The sequence below is a fragment of the Symphalangus syndactylus genome, chromosome 1 (genome assembly GCF_028878055.3).
Source record: "Symphalangus syndactylus isolate Jambi chromosome 1, NHGRI_mSymSyn1-v2.1_pri, whole genome shotgun sequence".
NCBI lineage: Eukaryota > Metazoa > Chordata > Mammalia > Primates > Hylobatidae > Symphalangus > Symphalangus syndactylus.
Window position 1 is genome coordinate 54,989,602 of NC_072423.2, and position 19,701 is coordinate 55,009,302.

Genomic DNA, 19,701 nt, shown 5'->3' on the forward strand with positions numbered 1-19,701 from the left:
TGATAAAAACGTACCAAACTTATTGGCTATCAACTACAGTTCCATCTGGAAATACTGAGCAAATAATGGCAGTAGGGCATCCCGCCACTTCCTGCATGATTAGTTGAAAAACAAACACCTGCGCACACACATTTGAACAATGTGATACAGCTAAGGACCTGGACAAAGTCAGCTAGCAGGAAGAAGCATTTGAACAAAGGGTAGACCACGGCCTAGAAGGTGGATGAAGACATCCGTCCGTTTGCTTACTGAAGCAAGATGGGGCTGAGGCGCTCAAGGGCCTATTGGCTGCCCAGAAGCCTTTTCAGCCCCGCCTGAATACAGCGAGGACGACCCAGGGTTCACCTTCAGCGTTGAAGGCAAGTCCTGGTATAAGGGACGCACATAGGTCCGCGCCACATCCTGACACTGTTTCTACAGGAAGGGCGGGATGGGAGAGGGGATTCATTAATCCAGGTCGGAAATACACCTTGTTCCTCGAGGGAGGATTTTGGAAGGAAATTCCACCCGCGAAGTCCCCTTTTGGAGATGCCCTTTTCCTTTCAGGTACATCATCCTTCATTATGTACCCCCAGGGTAGAATGTATCCGGGGATCGCAACGCGTCCCTCAGTCCCCAGCAGCGCGGCCACCGCGGAGTCCCTGGACGGGCGAGGGCGGCGGTGACGCAGGAGGCGGCGGGGCCCTGGTGCGGCCGGCGCGGGGAGGGGGCTGCTGGGCGCGGGCCTATCAGGACGCGCGGTGTTTCGGGCGCGGGGAGGGCGGGGGCTTCCAGGTTTCCTCGGGGCCCGGCGCAGCGCCGCCTGCCGAGTTCCGAGCGAGCGCGCGAAGCGCGCGGGGCTCGCGGGACGTGCCCGCCGGTCCCGGTTTTCCTCCGCGGCTCCCCCGCCCTTTCACGTCTGCCTCTTTCTCCAACCAGACGCGGCTCCGACGGCGCTCGGCCTCCTGCTCTTCTGGCTCCCCGGCTCTGCCCGTAGCGCGCGTCGCCCGGTCGCTCTTCGCCTGGTGTCCGCGGGCCCGGCAGGGGCGCCTCACCCCGGGCGCGCGGCGGTAATGCCGCTGCCGCCCTTGCGGCCAGGCAGGCAGCTGGCGGCGGCCGGAGTCAGAGCGCGTTCGTCGCTGGCCGGGACGCCGCCCTGGCCTGTGCTCAGCTCCCGCGGCGGCCGCGGGGCGCTGGGGTCCGGCGCGGCATGAGGAGGAGGCTCGGTGAAGGCGAGCGCCCAGCTCCTCGGCCCCCAGGGCCCCCGCGGGCCCCCGCGCGTGGCGCGCGCTGGTTGCGGCCCCGGCGCCCACGCTAGCCCCGCGCAGGCACGAGAGCCGCGGCCTGAAGCAGGAGGCGGCTCAGGCCTGCTGAGCAGACGCGGGCGGCCCGGACCCTGAGCACTGGGCTTCGCGGCGGGGTCCCGCCGAGCGCGGGCAGCGGAGCCGGGCGTGCTGCAGTTAGCTGCCCCTCTCCGCAGGGGCGCCGCGGCGCGCAGTCTGCGCGTCCTCCCACCTGCAGCCCCTCCTCCCGCCGCTGCTTGGCGGAGAAAACGCGCCTCCTCGCCCTTCCCCGGCCTCCTTGGGTCCTGCCGTCCCCGGGCCCCCAGCCCCCCGTTCCCTCTCCCCCCTCCACCTCTTCCCCCTCGGCCTCTGCGCCTCCCCTCCCCCGATTCTCTGGCCTCCCATTCATTCCGTCCACTCCCTCCCATTTCCTCCTTTCCACTCGGGCCCTCTCCCCAGAGCCTCCCCGCGCGGACCCCGCTGCAGTCTCGTGGTTCTCAGCACATTTATGGAAGTTTAGGGCCTGGACAGTGGCCCCGAGTCCGGCCTGAGAGCGCAGCCTGGGCTGCTGGCAGGAAAGAGGAAGATGTCTGTGCTCAGGCGGATGATGCGGGTTTCCAATCGCTCCCTCCTCGCCTTCATCTTCTTCTTCTCCCTCTCTTCGTCCTGTCTGTACTTCATCTATGTGGCCCCGGGAATCGGTAAGCACCGAGACACACCCTCGCTTCCCCTGGTCACACCACAGCCAGCGCAGGCTGTTAAGGATGTTACTTCTGGGATTTGGAAGCTGTTTAAATAGGGGCCCGCAGAAAAGCGTTTCGTTTTAAATGTTATTTCAGACGTGTCAAACAAACTGCTTCAGGGCATGACTTTGGTATGTGAGTTTTGTTAGTGCATGCAGTTTGTTAATAACAAAAGATTGCATTAAATAGACATAGCAAAATTAGTGTGATGGCCCGGGATGCCTTAGTCGCTGTCTTGAGTGTTCTGACAGCTTTATCCTTTTAATGTTAAGTCTTTAAGCCTAAACTCAGTGCTTAATCGTAGTTGTATTCAAACACTCTCGGGTATAAGAACTGGTTGTAAAAATATAGAGGAGCCAACAGCAGGGTATGTGATTGAGTCCAACATGTGTGTATTCTAGGGTCCTAGGTCGCTTTTTTAGAATGGGATCAGTGGACCCCATTCTTTTTGTGCCATACTTGGGGAATTTTAAGGCGATGAGTTGTCTTGTAAAGACAGTGCTCCATTATTTTAGTCTGCTTGGGTCTGATTTTCAAGGGTACGTTGCCTTTGCCACCTGTTAGGATGACTTCTGAGAAAATAGTGATTAAAATAACCATTATCTAAGGGAACTTGTAGTTTAAAATGTTAACCTGTTTATCATTTTTTGGCCTTTGGTGCAAGATACACTTTTGTAAAACTACTTGAATTCTTTATTAAATATCCGAATTCTTCGTCCCCCTTTTGTTGAAAAGGAGCCAATGCGGCGTTAATTCTAGTGAATGAAAAATATGAACTTCACATGCATATTAAAATGTCATATTTCCAAAACTTAGTTCTGAGTTTTTCCTGGCTATTATGTATTTAATGTTCAATTACTTAGTAACAGTGAGCATCTCCTCTCATTTCTCCTTACACACTGTGGTCGTTTGAGCCAGTGCTGTTTGTTCCGAGTTAGCTAAAAATGTAATGCCTCTTACAGAGTGAAAACACCTGCAGAATTTTGAGATGGAATGATCAGGGCATTGTCTTGAGTGTAGTAGATTATTGCAGTGAATTGCAGCAGGGAAGGAAAATGGAAACCTCATCCAGACTGCTTCATTTCTTAAAATTACTATGAGACTTTTATTAATTTTTGGATTCAGTGAGATGTATAAACTCAGATGATGATGTTTGAGAAGAAATGCATTGTGAAACGTTGATGTATCCCAAAATACAAGTTTTAGGGTAAAGTTTGAAGAATATTTTAACCTTATTGCAGTTTTCCTTTAGGCCAGAAAAAACAAAAAACCTCACAAAAACCTACCCCTTGAAGCCTATGGTACAAATGACAGTGGTAGCTTAGTGAATTTGATGTTATCTAGATATTCAACAAGGGCTTTCTTTATTTTTTGCTATTTTGGAGTCTTATAAATTAACTCTTCATTCTATAGCAATTTTTACTTTCTCATGTAACTCTTTAAAAGTTTGGACATCTTTGGGGTATGTTTCTTTTACTAGGGATTTAACTGAAAGATTTTGGAGAAAAGGTTTTTCACACTTACATAACAATTTTCCCACTTTCTTGGTATTACGAGTAACATGTTAAAGTTATATTACTCAAAAAGCTAACCAAAGGAAATCAGAATTCTAGTCATCCCTTTTTTTTTTTAAAGTTAGTGCGTCAGTATATTATTTGTAGATTCTTAATTCAATTTGTGTGAAATACTAATACATTTTTCTTATTTGAATGCTTAATGTTTGCCATAGAACGGTCACTGATACAATGTAAAAATGTTGGCAAATGTCTTGTAGGCAATTAGATTGACATGGCTTAACCTACTGTGTTTTTGCAGGTCTTATAAATGATAATAAGTTATTAAAACCAGTTAGAAGAGTGCAAACCAAAAACTTATAAAATGCTGTGAACTTGTCAAGCTGAATCTGTCTCCAAAACCCTGTACCATTTAGCCAAAAAAAGCCTCCTTTTTAATCTTTTGTATCTTTAAGTATTGGGAAGCAGTTTTCCAAAATTCAAATTTTTGCTTGAAAGTTTGAATTTTATCATTGGCAACAAATACTGTCAGTTTTTCTTGAAGTGTCAGTCTCACTTTGCTCATTTTCGAGAAAATATAGGTTAGATACACAAGTTTAACCATAGTTTTTCAGTCGTTCTTTCAAGTAAAAATGATATTCCATGAAAAATGTGGCTTGTTGAGTCCCTACTGCAGCAATCAATCAGTTGCACAAGTGCTTCAGATTTCTTATTTATGAGACATATCCAGAAGTAATTAAGTTCTTATAATTAGTTTTTATTCGATGTATGTAGATTTTTCTTGAAATAATAACTTAAAATAATTTATATTTTAGCCTGAATTACATCTTGGGGCAAAATGTGTTTATGGCTAAAATATATGTTGTAAGTACTTTTTATGTGCCCTAAATAAGCGTTTCAGATCTCCTCTGTTAAGAAATTCCTGTTAATCCTACCATATCAACCTGTTTGGTAGACTTTAATTCTATTTCCCTGCTTCTTTTCTGTCCTGAGCCCTGTGTATGTCATGGGCCTTCTTCCCAGGTAGATCTTCTATCATTTTAGTTCCTCTTCTTTGCCATCCTGAGCAGATACATCACACAGTTGTAGGCAGCGTAATCTGTTTAGTTTCCAGTGTTTTCAGATGTTCCTCAGCATTTCTGGACTATTTGGGTCAACTACAGTGAGTTCCATAGAATTCAAAGCTCATTATTTTCAAGGAAACATTTTTCTTGAAGTGTCTAATGCATACAGGAAACACAGGGATAGTCTTTACATTATAAACCTTAGTACCCAGGGAAACTGGATGGCAGACACCTGCCCCATCACCACACCATAGGAAGTCCATGGACAAATTGCTCTAGCCCACCCATAGAGGCCAGAGCCATAAATTAATTCTTACTCTGTGTCTACCTTTGTGCATGATTGCAAAGATGAGTGCAGTTTCTCTCCAAGGTTTTGACTTGGCTGGATTGAGAATAGAATTGCATTTAATAGGAAACCTTTATTAATATAACTTCCAATATAACATAGTCATTTTCTTGCTGTCATATCAAAGATGAGCTGACTTATAAGTTCATTCAACAATAGGAGTGGGCTGAGCCCCATAAAACGGCTGTAGTAAATCCTTGGAAGGCACGTGGTGGGGAGTGAGGACTGGTTAAGGATTTCCAGAGGAGAAAGTGGTTGAAATGTAATGGATAAGATTTATCTGGACTGAGCAAAGAGATCCTAGTCACAGGGAACAGCATGAGCAAAGCTTCTAGAAAATGGGAGTAGCTCCATCCAGCTACTGCTTAGGGCTTGGAGTGGCACATGGGCCAGGTTATGAAAGGTCTCTGGGGCTCCAATGTCCAACCGTGGTGTTCAGATGGTTGAGGTCTCTAAAATTCCTGGCAGAGAGAGACTGGTCTTTGTTCATACAGCTTTATCAAAGCTGTCTGTGATTACAAAATAAATCGATAGTGCCTATAATCAGTGGGGCTATATAATGGGAGGAGATTATGTAACTTCCCTGGGAGTGGGGATTTCACTGTCCATTTGACTCACCAGAAGCCCTGACCTTTCCTAGACACACTGACGGGCTGTTTTGCTCTCTGGGTAGAGGTGAAATCTGGTCAGGCAACTTTGGTCTGACTTCCTCTGGGCTCTTGGAGGAATTATCTGGCCGAGTGCTTTGTTATTTGGGCCTCCCTGGGGTGTGCGCCCTGCTGGGAATGGTGGAGGTGACGGCGATGGGTAGTCAAAGTGTGGGGTCTATGTGCAGGCATGTGTGTTGTGGGAGAGGTATCTTAGGTCCTTTCCTCAGAGTCCCTCTGGCATTTTGGCTGGGGTTCTTCCTGGGCTAGCACAGAAGGTAGCTAGTTACCCTGCAGCTTTCTTATCATAGCCCTTTAGCCTCCTGGCCCTGGCAAGTGGGCCTGGCTGTGTTCTTCAGAGCTGTTATAGTCTGCTTTGTTTCAAAGGCCTTTCAGTTTTATTCACCCAGTGCTCTGATCTGCATGGATCCATTTCAGGAGTTTGGATTTGGGCCATGGTATTGGGCATCTCTTTTTTCTGGGCCTCCCTTACTGGCCACACGTCCCATGCTTTTTTTGTCCTGTGAGTAACAGGAAATGTCAGAAGTTTTGAAAACGATGCAGTCCATTGTTTTAGAGTGACCCTTCTAGCATGAAGGATGGGTTATAGGGGGCAATGGACAATAGAAGATTAGAACTTTCGAGGTTGGTAGTTCATCAGGGCAGAGTTGAATGGATGGGAATAGTGGGTTTGAAGAAACAGGAACAGCTTTAAGATGAGGCTTGGATTCTAGCTTAGACATTCAGGTAGCTATTAATAGGGAGTATAGAAAGTCACGTCTTCGAGGGGCTATTTTGATTTTAGAGAAATTGAGTTGGGATCCCTGTGTGATATCCAGGAAGAATTAGTAGGTAGGCAGATGAAAGTAAGGGCTTGCAGCCCAGGAGAGATTTGATTGTCTGCATCATGTAGGTGAATGTTATTTATTTATCCTCCAACATGCCTGAGTAATAAAACTCACTTCTGCAACTGGAAGTGACTCACTGTGTTACTTCCTCTGAAACATGGAATCACAGGGGTTAAATTGGAATACAGAGGAAGACCAAGTATAGTTTGAAAGTATCCGATGGGATTTGCTACCCTCTTTCTCACTCCCTAGCTTTGTTACAAGAGTCAGTAGGTCCATTCCACACTCAAGAGATGAGTTGACCTTCTTAGAGATTGTTTCCACAGTCAGATTGCCATTCCTAAGTAGCATATGTAACTCAGCTATATCTCTTCAGTGTAAACTAATCCAAATCCCATGGCCTTGTGGGAAATTAGGCAATATTGAAGGGAAACTTGATTCATTGAAATCTGGCAATGCTAACTGCTATTTTCCTCCTTAGCCTTCCTTTTACAAATACCTTTGAAGTCTGTTAATGTGGCAGAGTGAGGCAGTGATGTGTTTTTTCTGCAGCAGTGCTTATCATTACTGCCTTTAATGTTTATTAAAGATAAAAATAGCCATGTCTGTGATTACTTTTAGAAGAGAAACTTCTAACCTAGGTTTGTAGTGTCTGTATGTAATAGGTATTCCAAACACTGCTTGTAATTTGGTTGGGAATAGAATGCATTTTCCTTTTGAGGCAGTGTGGTATACAGTAGTTAATTTCTAACCCATCCTGTGGAAAGCCTGTTTCTCTCAGGTTGTCCTGCAGGGCTTCTCAGGGCACTTGTCCTTCTGAGCCTCATCTCTGATGGTTCTAGCTGTGGCTTTTCCTCTCACCCTCAGAGCCCTTGCGTTTGCCCCTCTGTCCAAGGGCCCAAGGCCAGGGGAAACTTGGGCACAGAAGCATTGGTTCCTGGAGCCAGAGCTATGGGCAGAGCAGCCCCAAGAGCAAAATCCCAAAGATAGCCCACCACCTTGTCCATATTTGGAGATCCATGTCTTCCCTGCCACACCCCTGACCCCTTGCCAGTAGGGCTAGCCTTGTTTGTGAAATGAGAGAAGGAAGGACAGGCTCTGGAAGATGGCCACTTGCCTAAAGTGTCACACATCATTGTTGGACGAGCTGAAATGTACACCTTAGGATTCCTGACTCATTCTACTGTGCCCGAGTGAAAGGAACTAATCATTTTTGCCCTGGAAAATGGAAGGTTTTAGGGAAATACAAGCTCTCTCTTCTTCAGTTTGAAGGAATACTGTATAGACGAGCGATGACATTTTTTGGGTAGCCTAAGTTAGCAGTGAGGATAATTACAATGAGGCAGAGTTGAGGCTTATTGAAAAGAGAGAGAGAAGAAAAGACCAATCTTCTAACTGACCTGCAATCAGTGAAATAAGTGGCCTTATAAGTGCTCCTTTCCTTATACATTGTCAGATGAGGGTAGATGACCGCCTCTTAAAGCTGTGATTACCCTGGAGAGGGTGCTTTGTTTGGGATACTGGACACATCTCTTGGATTCCCTTAAACACTGTTGCTCAGTGCTGTGTTTATACCATGTGCTTAGACTCTGCAGCACCCTGGCTTACCTTGCAAAAGGGCAGACCTGCTCCTCCACCTGTCCCTCACCCACACTATCTTTTCTGACTCCTTTTCCCTTTCAAGCCTGCCTTTCATGTTTGTCTTAAGTAGAAATGTGGAGGTGGGAGGGGAGGCTGAGGTGAGATGTGTGGGAGGAGTGATTTTTCTAGAGCTCGGGTTTCCTAGGTCGCCCTTGGGAGTTCCTCAGGCCTGTATGTTTGCAACATTCTTTTTCTAGTCCATTTTCTTGGCCGCCTTGGATCAAGCTGGCTTTTGTCACCACTGCCTGAGCCTGTGGTTTGCCAGCCTAAGCTGGCTGTCCCCACCTCTTCCCCTTCCTCTTTTCTCCTTTCCCCCTTTTCCCTCTGAATCTGTTTCGTGTTTTCTTTTTAATTCCTGAAGGACACGGTGATTTAATATTTAAAAGACGTTTTCATTCAAATTCTGCCTTTTGTCAGGATAATAACAAAGAGAATAATATACAAGTAATACAGTGATTCAAGTTGAAGATCGATTCAAGTGAAGATGGAGAGTAGGTTTTCTGAGGATACCCATAATGCCTTTAACATGCCTTTGGAAAATTAAGCATTTACTCCAGTTATAATGAGATATTTTTACCTCATATCTTGGGCCCACTGGAAACTTTCAGGTAGCACTCAATTCTGTTTTTCTTCAGCATTTACATCCTGTTTTAGGCCAGTTTGATTTGCTGTGTTTCCTGGTCAGACTTCCTGTGGACATAATTGTTTTTGGTTTTAGCAGAATTTTGCTGAGTTTGGTTTAAGATACAGCAATACCCCCTTCTCAGTTGAAATAGGAGAGTTAGCTTAAAGGATGTTTATGTCAGTAATTATATTTTTGGCTGTGAAGCACAGCAAAATGTTTAGGAAAATATACTTAGTAATTTCAAATCTTAATTTTTATTTTTTTTCCTCCAGAAGTGTAGTATGGCTTTTTGCTTGCATCTTGGTTTTTATGTTTAATTACTTGAATTAGTGAAAGTCTTTGGCTTCACCAAATTGTTGTGTTATATGTTCATTAAGGATGAAACACAGATACTCTTATGTCCAAATGAATTGCAGTATATTCAAAAACTATGTAAAAGAAGATATATTTGATATAAGTTATACTGATTTGGAAGGAAGGGTCGTCTGTTTTACTTGTTACAAATGTTATGTGTGGAGAATTACTACAAGAAATAGTTTTCAAATATGAATGTGCTTAAGGTTTATTTAAGGTGATATGCTTTAATAAGCTTATTTCCCAGGTCTTATGGGAGATTCTGATTCTGATTCATTTTTAACACATACCCAGATGTTTCTGCACACTGGGAACGATGTTTCTGAAAAATACCCCAAATGGTGGGGAAAAAATAGTGCTACATACTTTTCTAAATTGATTATCTTACATCATTTGATATTTCATAGAACTAATCTTATTGAAAACCTGATTAACTTGTTTATAACATCATGTTTTACTGGCAATAGAGATGGCTATCATGGTGAAGAATCTTTTCCTTCAGAAGAGAAATGGACGGATACATTATTCATACCAGCCAGGATCATGTGTTCCTTTATGAGTCTGCAGTGACTAGGTGATTGGGCCCTAGGTCATCCTACATTTGTTATTTAGTGTTTTTAATTATTAGAGACGTCGTAATTCACTTAAGATCAATAAAACTTACTAAACTGGATAGCATTATAGGTTACTCAGTGGAAGTAATTTCAAAACATTTCCTAGCATTTGGCTAGAAAAGTCATTTTTATAGTATCTTTACAGTGGTATATTTAAGTAGCTATATGAAGTTTGTTACTATAACATGATATCTTGATTGAATACTATGGCCTGTTTTTATATATTTGAGGCAAGTGTTAATATGATTTTACTGAAATCTTGTTACGTATATTGCCTTCCTGATAATTAAGTTAATTGCTCAGAAATTACGACTTCTAATTATAGTGCAATTTTCAGTTTGACTCATAGGAAGAGAAATTGGACATTATTTTCATTTGAATCAAGAGACCAAAGGTAGAGAATTAGAAGGTGCCTTGTTTACTGATTTGAAATACGCTTTGGAAGTCTTTGAAATTCATTTCCTACCCAGTTCCCTTCTCTGATTCTCGTTTTAGGCTCATTTTCCTTTCATGAATACTAAGTTGGAATTCTGAAAGGTATTTGAATTGTGAAAACACAAGTAAATTGGAGATGATTATAGAACATATTCAAATAGTTCACATTTTACTTCATTTTGATAGACTTCTTATATACTCTACACTTATATACTCTGACATCACTAATTTTCAACAATTTCATAATGTTTCTTGGGCCTGCTTATTTATGGCTTGGTCTTTTAGTCTGTAATGTCATTAAGTGAGTTTCCTGATTAGATTTTTAAGATGTTTAATTTCCTGCATTCTTCCTTCCTTGATTTCCTCATTTCCTCCTGATTCCACTTTCCCCAGTGTGGTTCATAACTCTCTTAGGGTTCCTGTCATGCTTTAAAAAAGGTATATAATTATTTTAAGTGAATTACACAGTGCATTAGCAGATGACAAGGCTGATAGTTATCTTCTGTTAGATGGTGTTTTCATATCACTAGGTTCAGAGTCTACTTTTTGAATTATCAACTAGGGTTAAAGTAGGCTGAACTAATGATCTGGTTGTTGCAAAAGTCCTTCTGATGTTTTAGACAGTTTGTGCCTTTGCAGGATCTTGGTTCTTTACAGAGGAAGCCAAGTGGCCCCTTAACTTTTGGCATTGCTTGGTAAATGGCAGGCACTCAGTAAACATGTGGATAAACATGTTTCCACCCTGAACATTTTTAGTAAGATCATTGGAAAAGTTATTTTTATTTAAAAATGTTTAACCTTGATCAGTATTCAAAACAAAGATTCTCCAGAAATAACTTAAAATTGTTAAACTGCAGAGTGGAAGTTGTAAAGACACCTGTTACAAAGAATTTCTTGTCAGTTTTTAGTATTTGCATCTGCAAAGCTTGAGTTGTTAGCCAAGATCTGAAATAGATCTGCTGTATGTGATCATTGTATTTGTTGTTTGATAAAGTGGGGCTCTGAACACAGAATTCTTGCAGACTGTGTCAGCTCATAACTTGAAAAGTAGAGGTAAGGATATTATATGTTAGTAATAATTTGCACTGCAGATTTCCTTGAGTGCATACCTGGTTTTGAATTATTATCACCATGGTCAGACAAATAGTACTTTGACATGAAAGAATTTTTTTTTTTTAAACAGCCTGGCACATCCTTGACGTTTGCTATTTTTTGTTTTTAATCCAAGTAATACCTTCCTTAGTCCTAGGTGTAGTATGAATAATATTTCATATATAGTCTGGCCTAACTTTGGGGTTTACGCCATTGTTATTGAAGATAATGTATTTTCCTTTACCCACATGGATGAGTAATTCTTGGGGATTTATTGAACAAGAGGCTAGATGTGGAAAGAAGAAAAATTTTCAGCATCAGAAACAGATATTTAGAAGATTATCATAAATTCTTAGAAATTCTTAGAAAGAGATACCTGATTCACATATCTGTAGTTATTATTGAGTGGTGCATTAAGATTTTTACTTTTGTCCATATTATTTCCAGTGTTCCATAGATAATATGGGAAATCATTTTCTCTTCTGTAACTTTTAAGGATCTCTTCTGGCTTTCTCCTCCTCTTTGTATTAAAGGAAATCTGGTTTATCTCTCATATGTTCACTTCCCTCATAACTTTTTACAATGAAGATTTCTTTTTCCTTGTCTCTCCCTCTCCTCTGTGGCCTTGAACCAACGTTTCTTCCAAATCCCTTCCCCTCAGAGTCACTTCCGCTTGTGCTTGAATCCTGAGTTTTTAATTCTACTTAAGTTAACTTTCTTTTGAGTTTGTTTTCTCATCTTCTAATGGAGAAAGTTGTACCTGTCATGGGGTGGTGTGCTATTTTCCTAAGGCCACCATAACACATTACCACATGTCGGCTTAAAACATCAAGTTTATTTTCTCAGAATTATGGAGGCCGGAAGTCTGAAATTAAGGTGTTGGCAGGACAGTCCCTCTGGATGCTCTGGGGAAAATCCTCCTGCAACTTCCAGCTTCAGGTGCCTGGTAGCCTCATCACTGCCTCTGTCTTCACATTGCCTTCGTGTGTGTGTCTGTGAGAGTGTGTGAAATCTCTCTCTACCTTTCTCTTAGAAGAGTACTTGCAATTAGATTTAGGGTCCGCCTGGGTAATCCAGGATGATGATCTCATCTCAGAATCCTTAGCTTAATTACATCTGGAAAGACCCCTTTCCGTGTGTCACATTCACAGGTTCTGGGAATTAAGGTGTGGGCATATCTTTTTGGGGATTTCCAGTCGCCCAACTCCAGGTGGTTATAAGAATTAAAGGAAATATAATTGTGTATGTGTACTTACATATATTTATATGTGGACTTCAGCTCAGTGCCTGACCAAACTCAGCACTTAGTAAATGTTAGTTCATCTGCTCTTCAGAAACTTATGCCCACCAAGATTCTATATCCCTGGAAGATTTCAGCAGTCAATGCTCAATTCTGAATGTTCCCTTCCACTTTGTCCCCCGCCTCCGTCCTTGTTGGTGACCACCAGGATGTCTAGCTCTTGTCTTCTGCCCTCACTCCGCCTGGCCATGCCCTGGGTGTCAGCATAGCTGTGGCCTGCTCTCTCCCTTGCACCTCTCCAGACCACAGCCTTCTTAACCTTCTGCTTCTGAAACTTTCTCACCTCTGTTAACAGTTATGTCTCATCCTCACAATGACTTCTCGTCCTCTCACTCTCCTTTGTTCTTTTTTAAACTCTCCATCCGCTTGACCCTTCCTAACTTCCGTTACTACCCATCTCCATTCAGGGCAGATTGTCATTCCCTGGGTGTGTGCTGCCCCTGTGCACCTCAGAGCCTCTGCTTAAACTTTCCCACCAACAGAGTGGTTTTCTCTCCTTCCTCTTGCTGCTTTTAGTGCCTGAAATTATTCACCCTTCTAGTTTTTTCCACTCAGGCTGCTGACATGCTCAGGGCCCTGCTCTTCCAGAAAACCTTCCCTTGACCTTGCTAATTACTTATTTTCCTTTTCTGAAACTTGCTGCTTTCACTTTGTCAGTATCCACTGAAATCTTTACTATGTTCCTTTGGTTTCCGCTGCTTCCTGAAGCTGCTGTCTTGAAGGCTTACAGTGATCTCCTGTAGGCTTTTTAAAGAGGCTAAACGGTATGATGGTCAAGGGCTAGCTTGCTGGAGCCAGACTGCTGGGATTTGAATTCTGGCTCCACCACTTAACTCACAACTATGTGACCTGTGGCAAGTTATTCAACTCCATGCTTCAATTTCTTTATCTGAAAAACGGGAATAATCATAGTACCTGCCTTATAGAATTGCTTGTGAGGATTAAGTAGGTTAGTATATGTAAAGTATGCTTGACAAAGAGAGTATGCTGAATTTTTTTAAGCTGTTGTTTCTAAGTCCTTCTCCTTAGCATCTGCAGCATTTGACATGGTTGACCTCTCCCTCGTCTTTAGTCCATTAGCTTTTTCACTATGTTCAAGCTGAGATTGATTCACTTTGGGATCTTTTATCTTTGTGCTGCCTGTTTGTGGTCTGTCTTCATACATCAGATCTTCACCTTCTTATCTCCTTTTTGGATAATTTTTCCTCTGGGAATTTATCACGATAGTTCCAGGTTTTACATTTATTGAATGTCTCCCCAAATGGTATTTCTAGCCCTCTTTTAGCTTCAGTCCTACATTTATAACTGCATCCCAGATTGTCTGACCAACATCATCATCTCCCTCTCAAAATCATTTATTCACTAGACTTTTGTGAAGAGACCTGGGAACTGTGGCAGCATGTCATAGCAGCTAGGAACAGAGCTATCAGGATCACAGGGAAGCTGTGTTGGTGTCCTGCAAAGCCCAGGAAACAGTTCTAGATCCCTGCAGGCAGGCACGTTCTTCTTATCTTGAATCCTTACAGCACTGTTAGTGAGCAAAGCTGGATGTGGAAAGGGGCTGGCAGGCACAGTTTTATAGCAGATGTGTCCCTTAATTTTCTTAAGAATTAGACAAGTTTGCCTCACAAACTCAGGATAGAATGCCTGGCCTAAAAGCTTTCATAAACTGTTGAAGATAGATTTTATTCTTTTTATTTTTTAAATTTTTTTCCGATGGTGTTATCCCTTGGGAAGCAGAACTGGTAAAGAAGTTAGATTTATGTCTCACAACGCAGAGTCAAATACAAAATGAATGAAATTAGAGAACACACAAATGGTTTTAATTAAGCAGTGGTAGGTTTCCCTATTAGTTTTATGAAATGAGGATTGGAATAGAAATTGTAGACAAGGATTTTCTCACCTAAAGACTTGCCAATAAGACATTACATTTTATTTTTTGCAGTCTATCCATTGGACAAAGGGCTAATATCCAGAATGTACAAAGAACTTGAATTTACAAGAAAAAAAAACCCCATCAAAAAATAGGCAAAAGATATGAACAGACACTTCTCAAAAGAAGATTATTTATGCAGCCAACAGACATATGAAAAAATGTTCATCATCACTGGTCATTAGAGAAATGCAAATCAAAACCACAATGAGATACCATCTCACATCATTTACAACGGTGATCATTAAAAAGTCAGGAAACAACAGATGCTGGAGCGGTTGTGGAAAAATAGGAACACTCTTAACGCTGTTGGTGGGAGGGTAAATTAGTTTAACCATTGTGGAAGACAGTGTGGCAACTCCTCAAGGATCTAGAACTGGAAATACCATGTGACCCAGCAATCCCATTACTGGGCATATACCCAAAGGATTAGAAATCATTCTACGATAAAGACACATGAACACATATGTTTATTGTGACACTGTTCACAATAGCAAAGACTTGGAACCAGCCCAAATGTCTATCAGTGGTAGACTGGATTAAGAAAACGTGGCACATATACACCATGGAACTGTGCAGCCATAAAAAAGGATGAGTTCATGTCTTTTGTAGGGACATGGATGAAGCTGGAAGCCATCATTCTCAGCAAACTATCACAAGATCAGAAAACCAAACACTGCATGTTCTCATAAGTGGGAGTTGAACAATGAGAACACATGGACACAGGGAGGGGAACATCACACACTGGGGCCTCTCGGGGGTTGGGTGACTAAGGGAGGGATAACATTAGGAGAAATACCTAATGTAGGTGATGGGTTGATGGGTGCAGCAAACCACCATGGCATGTGTAAACCTATGTAACAAACCTACATGTTCTGCACATGTACCCTGGAACTTAAATATAATAAAAAAAAAGACATTACATTTTATGCTACTACTAATAAGCAAGTTTTGGGTTTGGGTTAACATAGTTTTATGTTTGGAAAGCAGACAATTGGAACCATTCTCATGCTGGTTTAGTGTGTCTTGCAACTGTTTGACATAGCACTTTCTTCCTGTTAACAGCCACTCTATTTAAACACAGCTTCATTCCCTAATGGGTTTTGATCTTGAGGGATTAAACCCATGAGGGCCATTAACCTGAGGAATGTAACTCAATTAGCTGTAAACAATTTGGAATAAAAGAATAGATTTTCCATTTGGAGAAATTGGTGTCTAGCTTTTCTTAATTTTGGTCTTCATTCATCTAGTGAATAGTAAATGCACTCTTTTGGTAAATAATTCACCTTTGTTAGAGGTATCATAAAAAATCATTTTAAAGGCCAGGTGCGGTGGCTCACGCCTGTACTCCCACCACTTTGAGAGGCTGAGGCGGGTGGATTGCCTAAGCTCAGAAGTTCAAGACCAGCCTGGGCAACATGGAGAAACCCTGTCTCTACAAAAAATACAAAAAATTAGGTGGGCATAGTGGCAGGTGCCTGTAGTTCCAGCTACTTGCAAGACTGAGGTGGGAGGATCGCTTGAGCCTGGGAGGTGGAGGTTACGGAGAGCCAAGGTGGAGCTACCGCACTCCAACCTGGATGACAGGGTGAGACCCTGTCTCAAAAAAAAAAAAAAAAGATCATCCTTTTTTTTTTTTTTTTTTTAACAGTTTTGTTACCTGCAAGTTGTATAAATTAAAAAGTTGTTTCCAGGAAACATAATAATGCATATAATGCTCCTACTTAGCATCTCATTTCTTAGGCCAGGGTCAGTCCTGGAAGTGTTTTTTTGCCTTAGGCTGAGTTCTAGTAGTTTGCGGCAGGTTTTCTTTTCACAGTTTGGTGTAGCACAAATATAAGATGTTTATATCAGTGACAACACATTTCATATGTAACTTTAGGATTAAATAATCCAAGGTGCTGCAAACCAGGTGTCATTAGTAATCTATGTGATGCTGCCCCACCCACATCATTTCAGTTGAACTTTGGGTCTTCATTTAGGCAGAGTTGTTAATGTTAGCTTGTCTTGTATTGAACATTTTCCTGCATTTTTGGTTGGCTGTTCTTTTAGTTTTCTTTTTTCTCTTCGTCTCTTTTCTTCCATTTTTTTTGTAGTTATCAAAGATGAATTTGTTGCTGTAGATACTTTCATTATTAAAAAATTAATATGGATTAAGAAATTAGAAAGTCTATACAAGGATAAGATCAGGAACTAATACATTTAAAAATAGAGGAAAAAAGAATTGAGATATTCAAGACAGATTAAGTATAAGCAATGGAATACACAAATAAGACAAGTCTTATAAAAATAAAAGGGAGTGCTCGCTCTGTTAGCAAATATACAAAAATGGGAACAATACAGAGATTAACATGGCCCCTGCAGAAGGATGACATGTTTATTTTCAAATTTTAATAGAAAAGGGGAGAAAACACAATTAAAAATCAAAAGTAGAGGAGATTCAAAAATTATGTAAGTTATGCACCGCTTTACCTAATTTGAATATCTCAATGAATCTTTGGATCTCTGGGACAAAATACTCCAAATTGAATCAAGAATAAATAAAAACTGAAATACACCTAATACAATTTCTGGCAGAGGGCAGGCATTCAACAAATCAACAAATTGAATACATGGACAGAGGAATTGGAAAAGGTGTCTGATTACAACTTTTTTTTTTTTTTTGACACAGGGTCTCGCTCTGTCACCCAGGCTAGAGTGCAGTGGCGCAGTCCTGGCTCGGCTCACTGTAACCTCCGCCTCCTGGGTTCAAGTGATTCTCCTGCCTCAGCCTCCTGAGTAGCTGGGGTTACGGGCATGGGCCACCACACCTGGCTAGTTTTTTTTTTTTTTTTTTTTTTTTGTGTTTTTTAGTAGAGATGGCATTTCACCATGTTGTCCAGGCTAGTCTCAAACGCCTGACCTCAGGAGATCGCCTGTATTGGCCTTCCAAAATGCTGGGATTACAGGCATGAGCCACCACGCCCAGCCAGATTACAACTTTTAGATGACTTTTTATGAGAAGTCAATTCAAACTTTTAAGGGCTTAATATCTGCCACACTATATCAGTTTTTTCAGAGGTCAGAAAATGACAGCAATGTGTACAGTCTACTTTATGAAACTAACATTAAGAACAATGGGTGCAGGAAATCAACATGGCACATGGATACATATGTAACAAACCTGCACATTGTGCACATGTACCCTAAAACCCTAAAGTATAAAAAAAAAAAAAAAAAAAATTTCAACAACAAAAATAAGAACAAAAACATAGATGGCAAAAACCCCACAAACCTTACTTATGAATATATATTTAAATTGTATGAATAAGTTTTTCCCCCATATGGCCTATTTATTTTAAATAATTTCAACTTTTAGATTCAGGGCATACGTTTGCAGCTTTGTTACATGGGTATATTGCATGATGCAGAGGTTTGGAGTATGATTGATCCTGCCACCTAGGTAGTAAGCATGGTACCCAATAGGTAGTTTTAAACTTCTGCGCCGCTTTGTCCCTCCCTCTTGTAGTAGTCCCCAGTTTCTGTTGTTGGCCATCTTTATGTTCATGAGTACCCAGTGTCTAGCTCCCACTTACAAGTGAGAACATGCGGTATTTGGTTTTCTGTGCCTGTGTTAATTCGCTAGGATAATGGCCTGCAGCTGCATCCATGTTGCTGCAAAGCACATGATTTTGTTCTTTTTTGACTGTGTTCTTCATTCTTTTTTTTTTTTTGAGATGGAGTCTTGCTCCATCGCCCAGGCTGGAGTGCAGTGGCACAGTCTCTGCTCACTGCAACCTCTGTCTCCAGGGTTCAAGCCATTCTCCTGCCTCAGCCTCCTGAGTAGCTGGGGTTACAGGCTCGCGCCACCACGTCCAGCTGATTTTTTTGTATTTTTAGTAGAGACGGGGTTTCACCTTGTTGGCCAGAATGGTCTCGATCTGTTGACCCCGTGATCCGACCGCCTCGGCCTCCCAGGAATTACAAGTGTGAGTCTTCATTCTTTTGAAGTCCACTTAAGTACAAAAATGTAGTCAAAACGTGTCGTATTTGTAAACTAGTATAGTAAATTCAGGTGTAGACAAGTTAAATCTAATTATAGGACTACTTTTTAGAAAGCCTGTAGACATGCTTTTAAAAACGGTATCTGTAAAGCTTAGGTGAAACCTGGATTTCTGTTTGTCTCTTTTTTCTGGAGGTGAAAGAAAAATTTTATTTTACTCTGCTTTTCTAGTAGTTTAATTTATGCTCTGTTCATATGTACTTTGAGCAAGTTCATATTTACATAAAAAGTGGGAAAGAAGGTAGTAAACATTAAATTTCTCTCATCCCTCTATTCCATCTTGAGAAACTAGAGCAGCACTCAGAAAATTACTCAGCATTCTTAATTTTTTTCATTCAGGATTCATCTTTGGAGAGTGTCATTACTGTATTCAGAGACAGCTTATCTTAAAATTGAGTCATTAACTGAGGCTTGCAGTTTCTTGGGTTTTGCCATGATAGTGAGCCTCTGCCTCTCATCTGAATGGAGTTTATGATTTTCTAGCTTTGTGTTTAGAGACTTTAAAGAAGAATGCACTACTTGCACACCTGCCTTGTAAAAACGAGGAAACTGAGATCCAAGGAGCTGTACAAAGTTATACACAGCACTAACAGAATTGGGACCAGGAAAGGAGTTTCTGACTTAGTTCTGTGCCCCTGGGGGGTCTGGACATCTCAAAAGTTAGGGATTTTTGCGATAAACCTTTGTCAATTTACCAGTTTCTCCCAGCAGAAGAAATTTGGAGCCTATTTTTGAAGCACTTATTGTGAATAATTAAATTGACCTGCTTTAAAAATACACATTGATTTTGATTTTGTTTGCTTTTACCATCCTGGTAGAAAGATTTGTGATTGAAAGGGAGTGTAAAAGTTTAATTAACTCTTAGAAATGACCCAAAGAGATACTGATCCTAGATCACCTGTCCCTGCAAACACATGAAGAATTTTCAGGACCATTGCAAGATCTTTATTCCTACTAGATATTATGGGATTTATAAGGAATCCTAGCTTTTGTGAAGTTTTTGGCAGGAGGAAATTAATATATAATTAGAGAAACTGAATTTTATGACTGTAGGATTGAGTATCTGTAATAAAATGCCTTTTTGAAATTTCTAAGTATATTTTATAGTAGAAAATCACAGATGTGGGGGTTCATTATAATAGTTTGTTCAGTTAGTTTCATTCTATTTGATAGGTGGATATTTCAACTTTTTTTTGTTTTTATTCTTAAAAAATCAGTTTGTGTTTGTCAGTTTTTATTAC

The 19,701-nt window shown here is 41.4% G+C and overlaps 1 protein-coding gene and 1 pseudogene across 3 annotated transcripts in view; both read left to right on the forward strand.

The window, feature by feature from the left end:
• The first annotated feature begins 1,305 nt into the window (after positions 1–1,305).
• The window catches only part of B4GALT6 (beta-1,4-galactosyltransferase 6), a 63,652-nt gene continuing 45,256 nt past the window's right edge, over positions 1,306–19,701 (forward strand). The window contains exon 1 of one of the 3 annotated variants that reach the window (XM_055235308.2): positions 1,306–1,963. In XM_055235308.2, the coding sequence (XP_055091283.1) occupies positions 1,849–1,963 (115 nt within the window). In that variant the 5' untranslated portion in view covers positions 1,306–1,848. Of the gene's footprint in view, positions 1,964–9,560; positions 9,619–19,701 lie in introns of those variants that run through there. The other 2 variants (XM_055235315.2, XM_063611033.1) reach the window with 2 other exon arrangements.
• Positions 16,722–16,811, forward strand: LOC129461412 (uncharacterized; annotated as a pseudogene).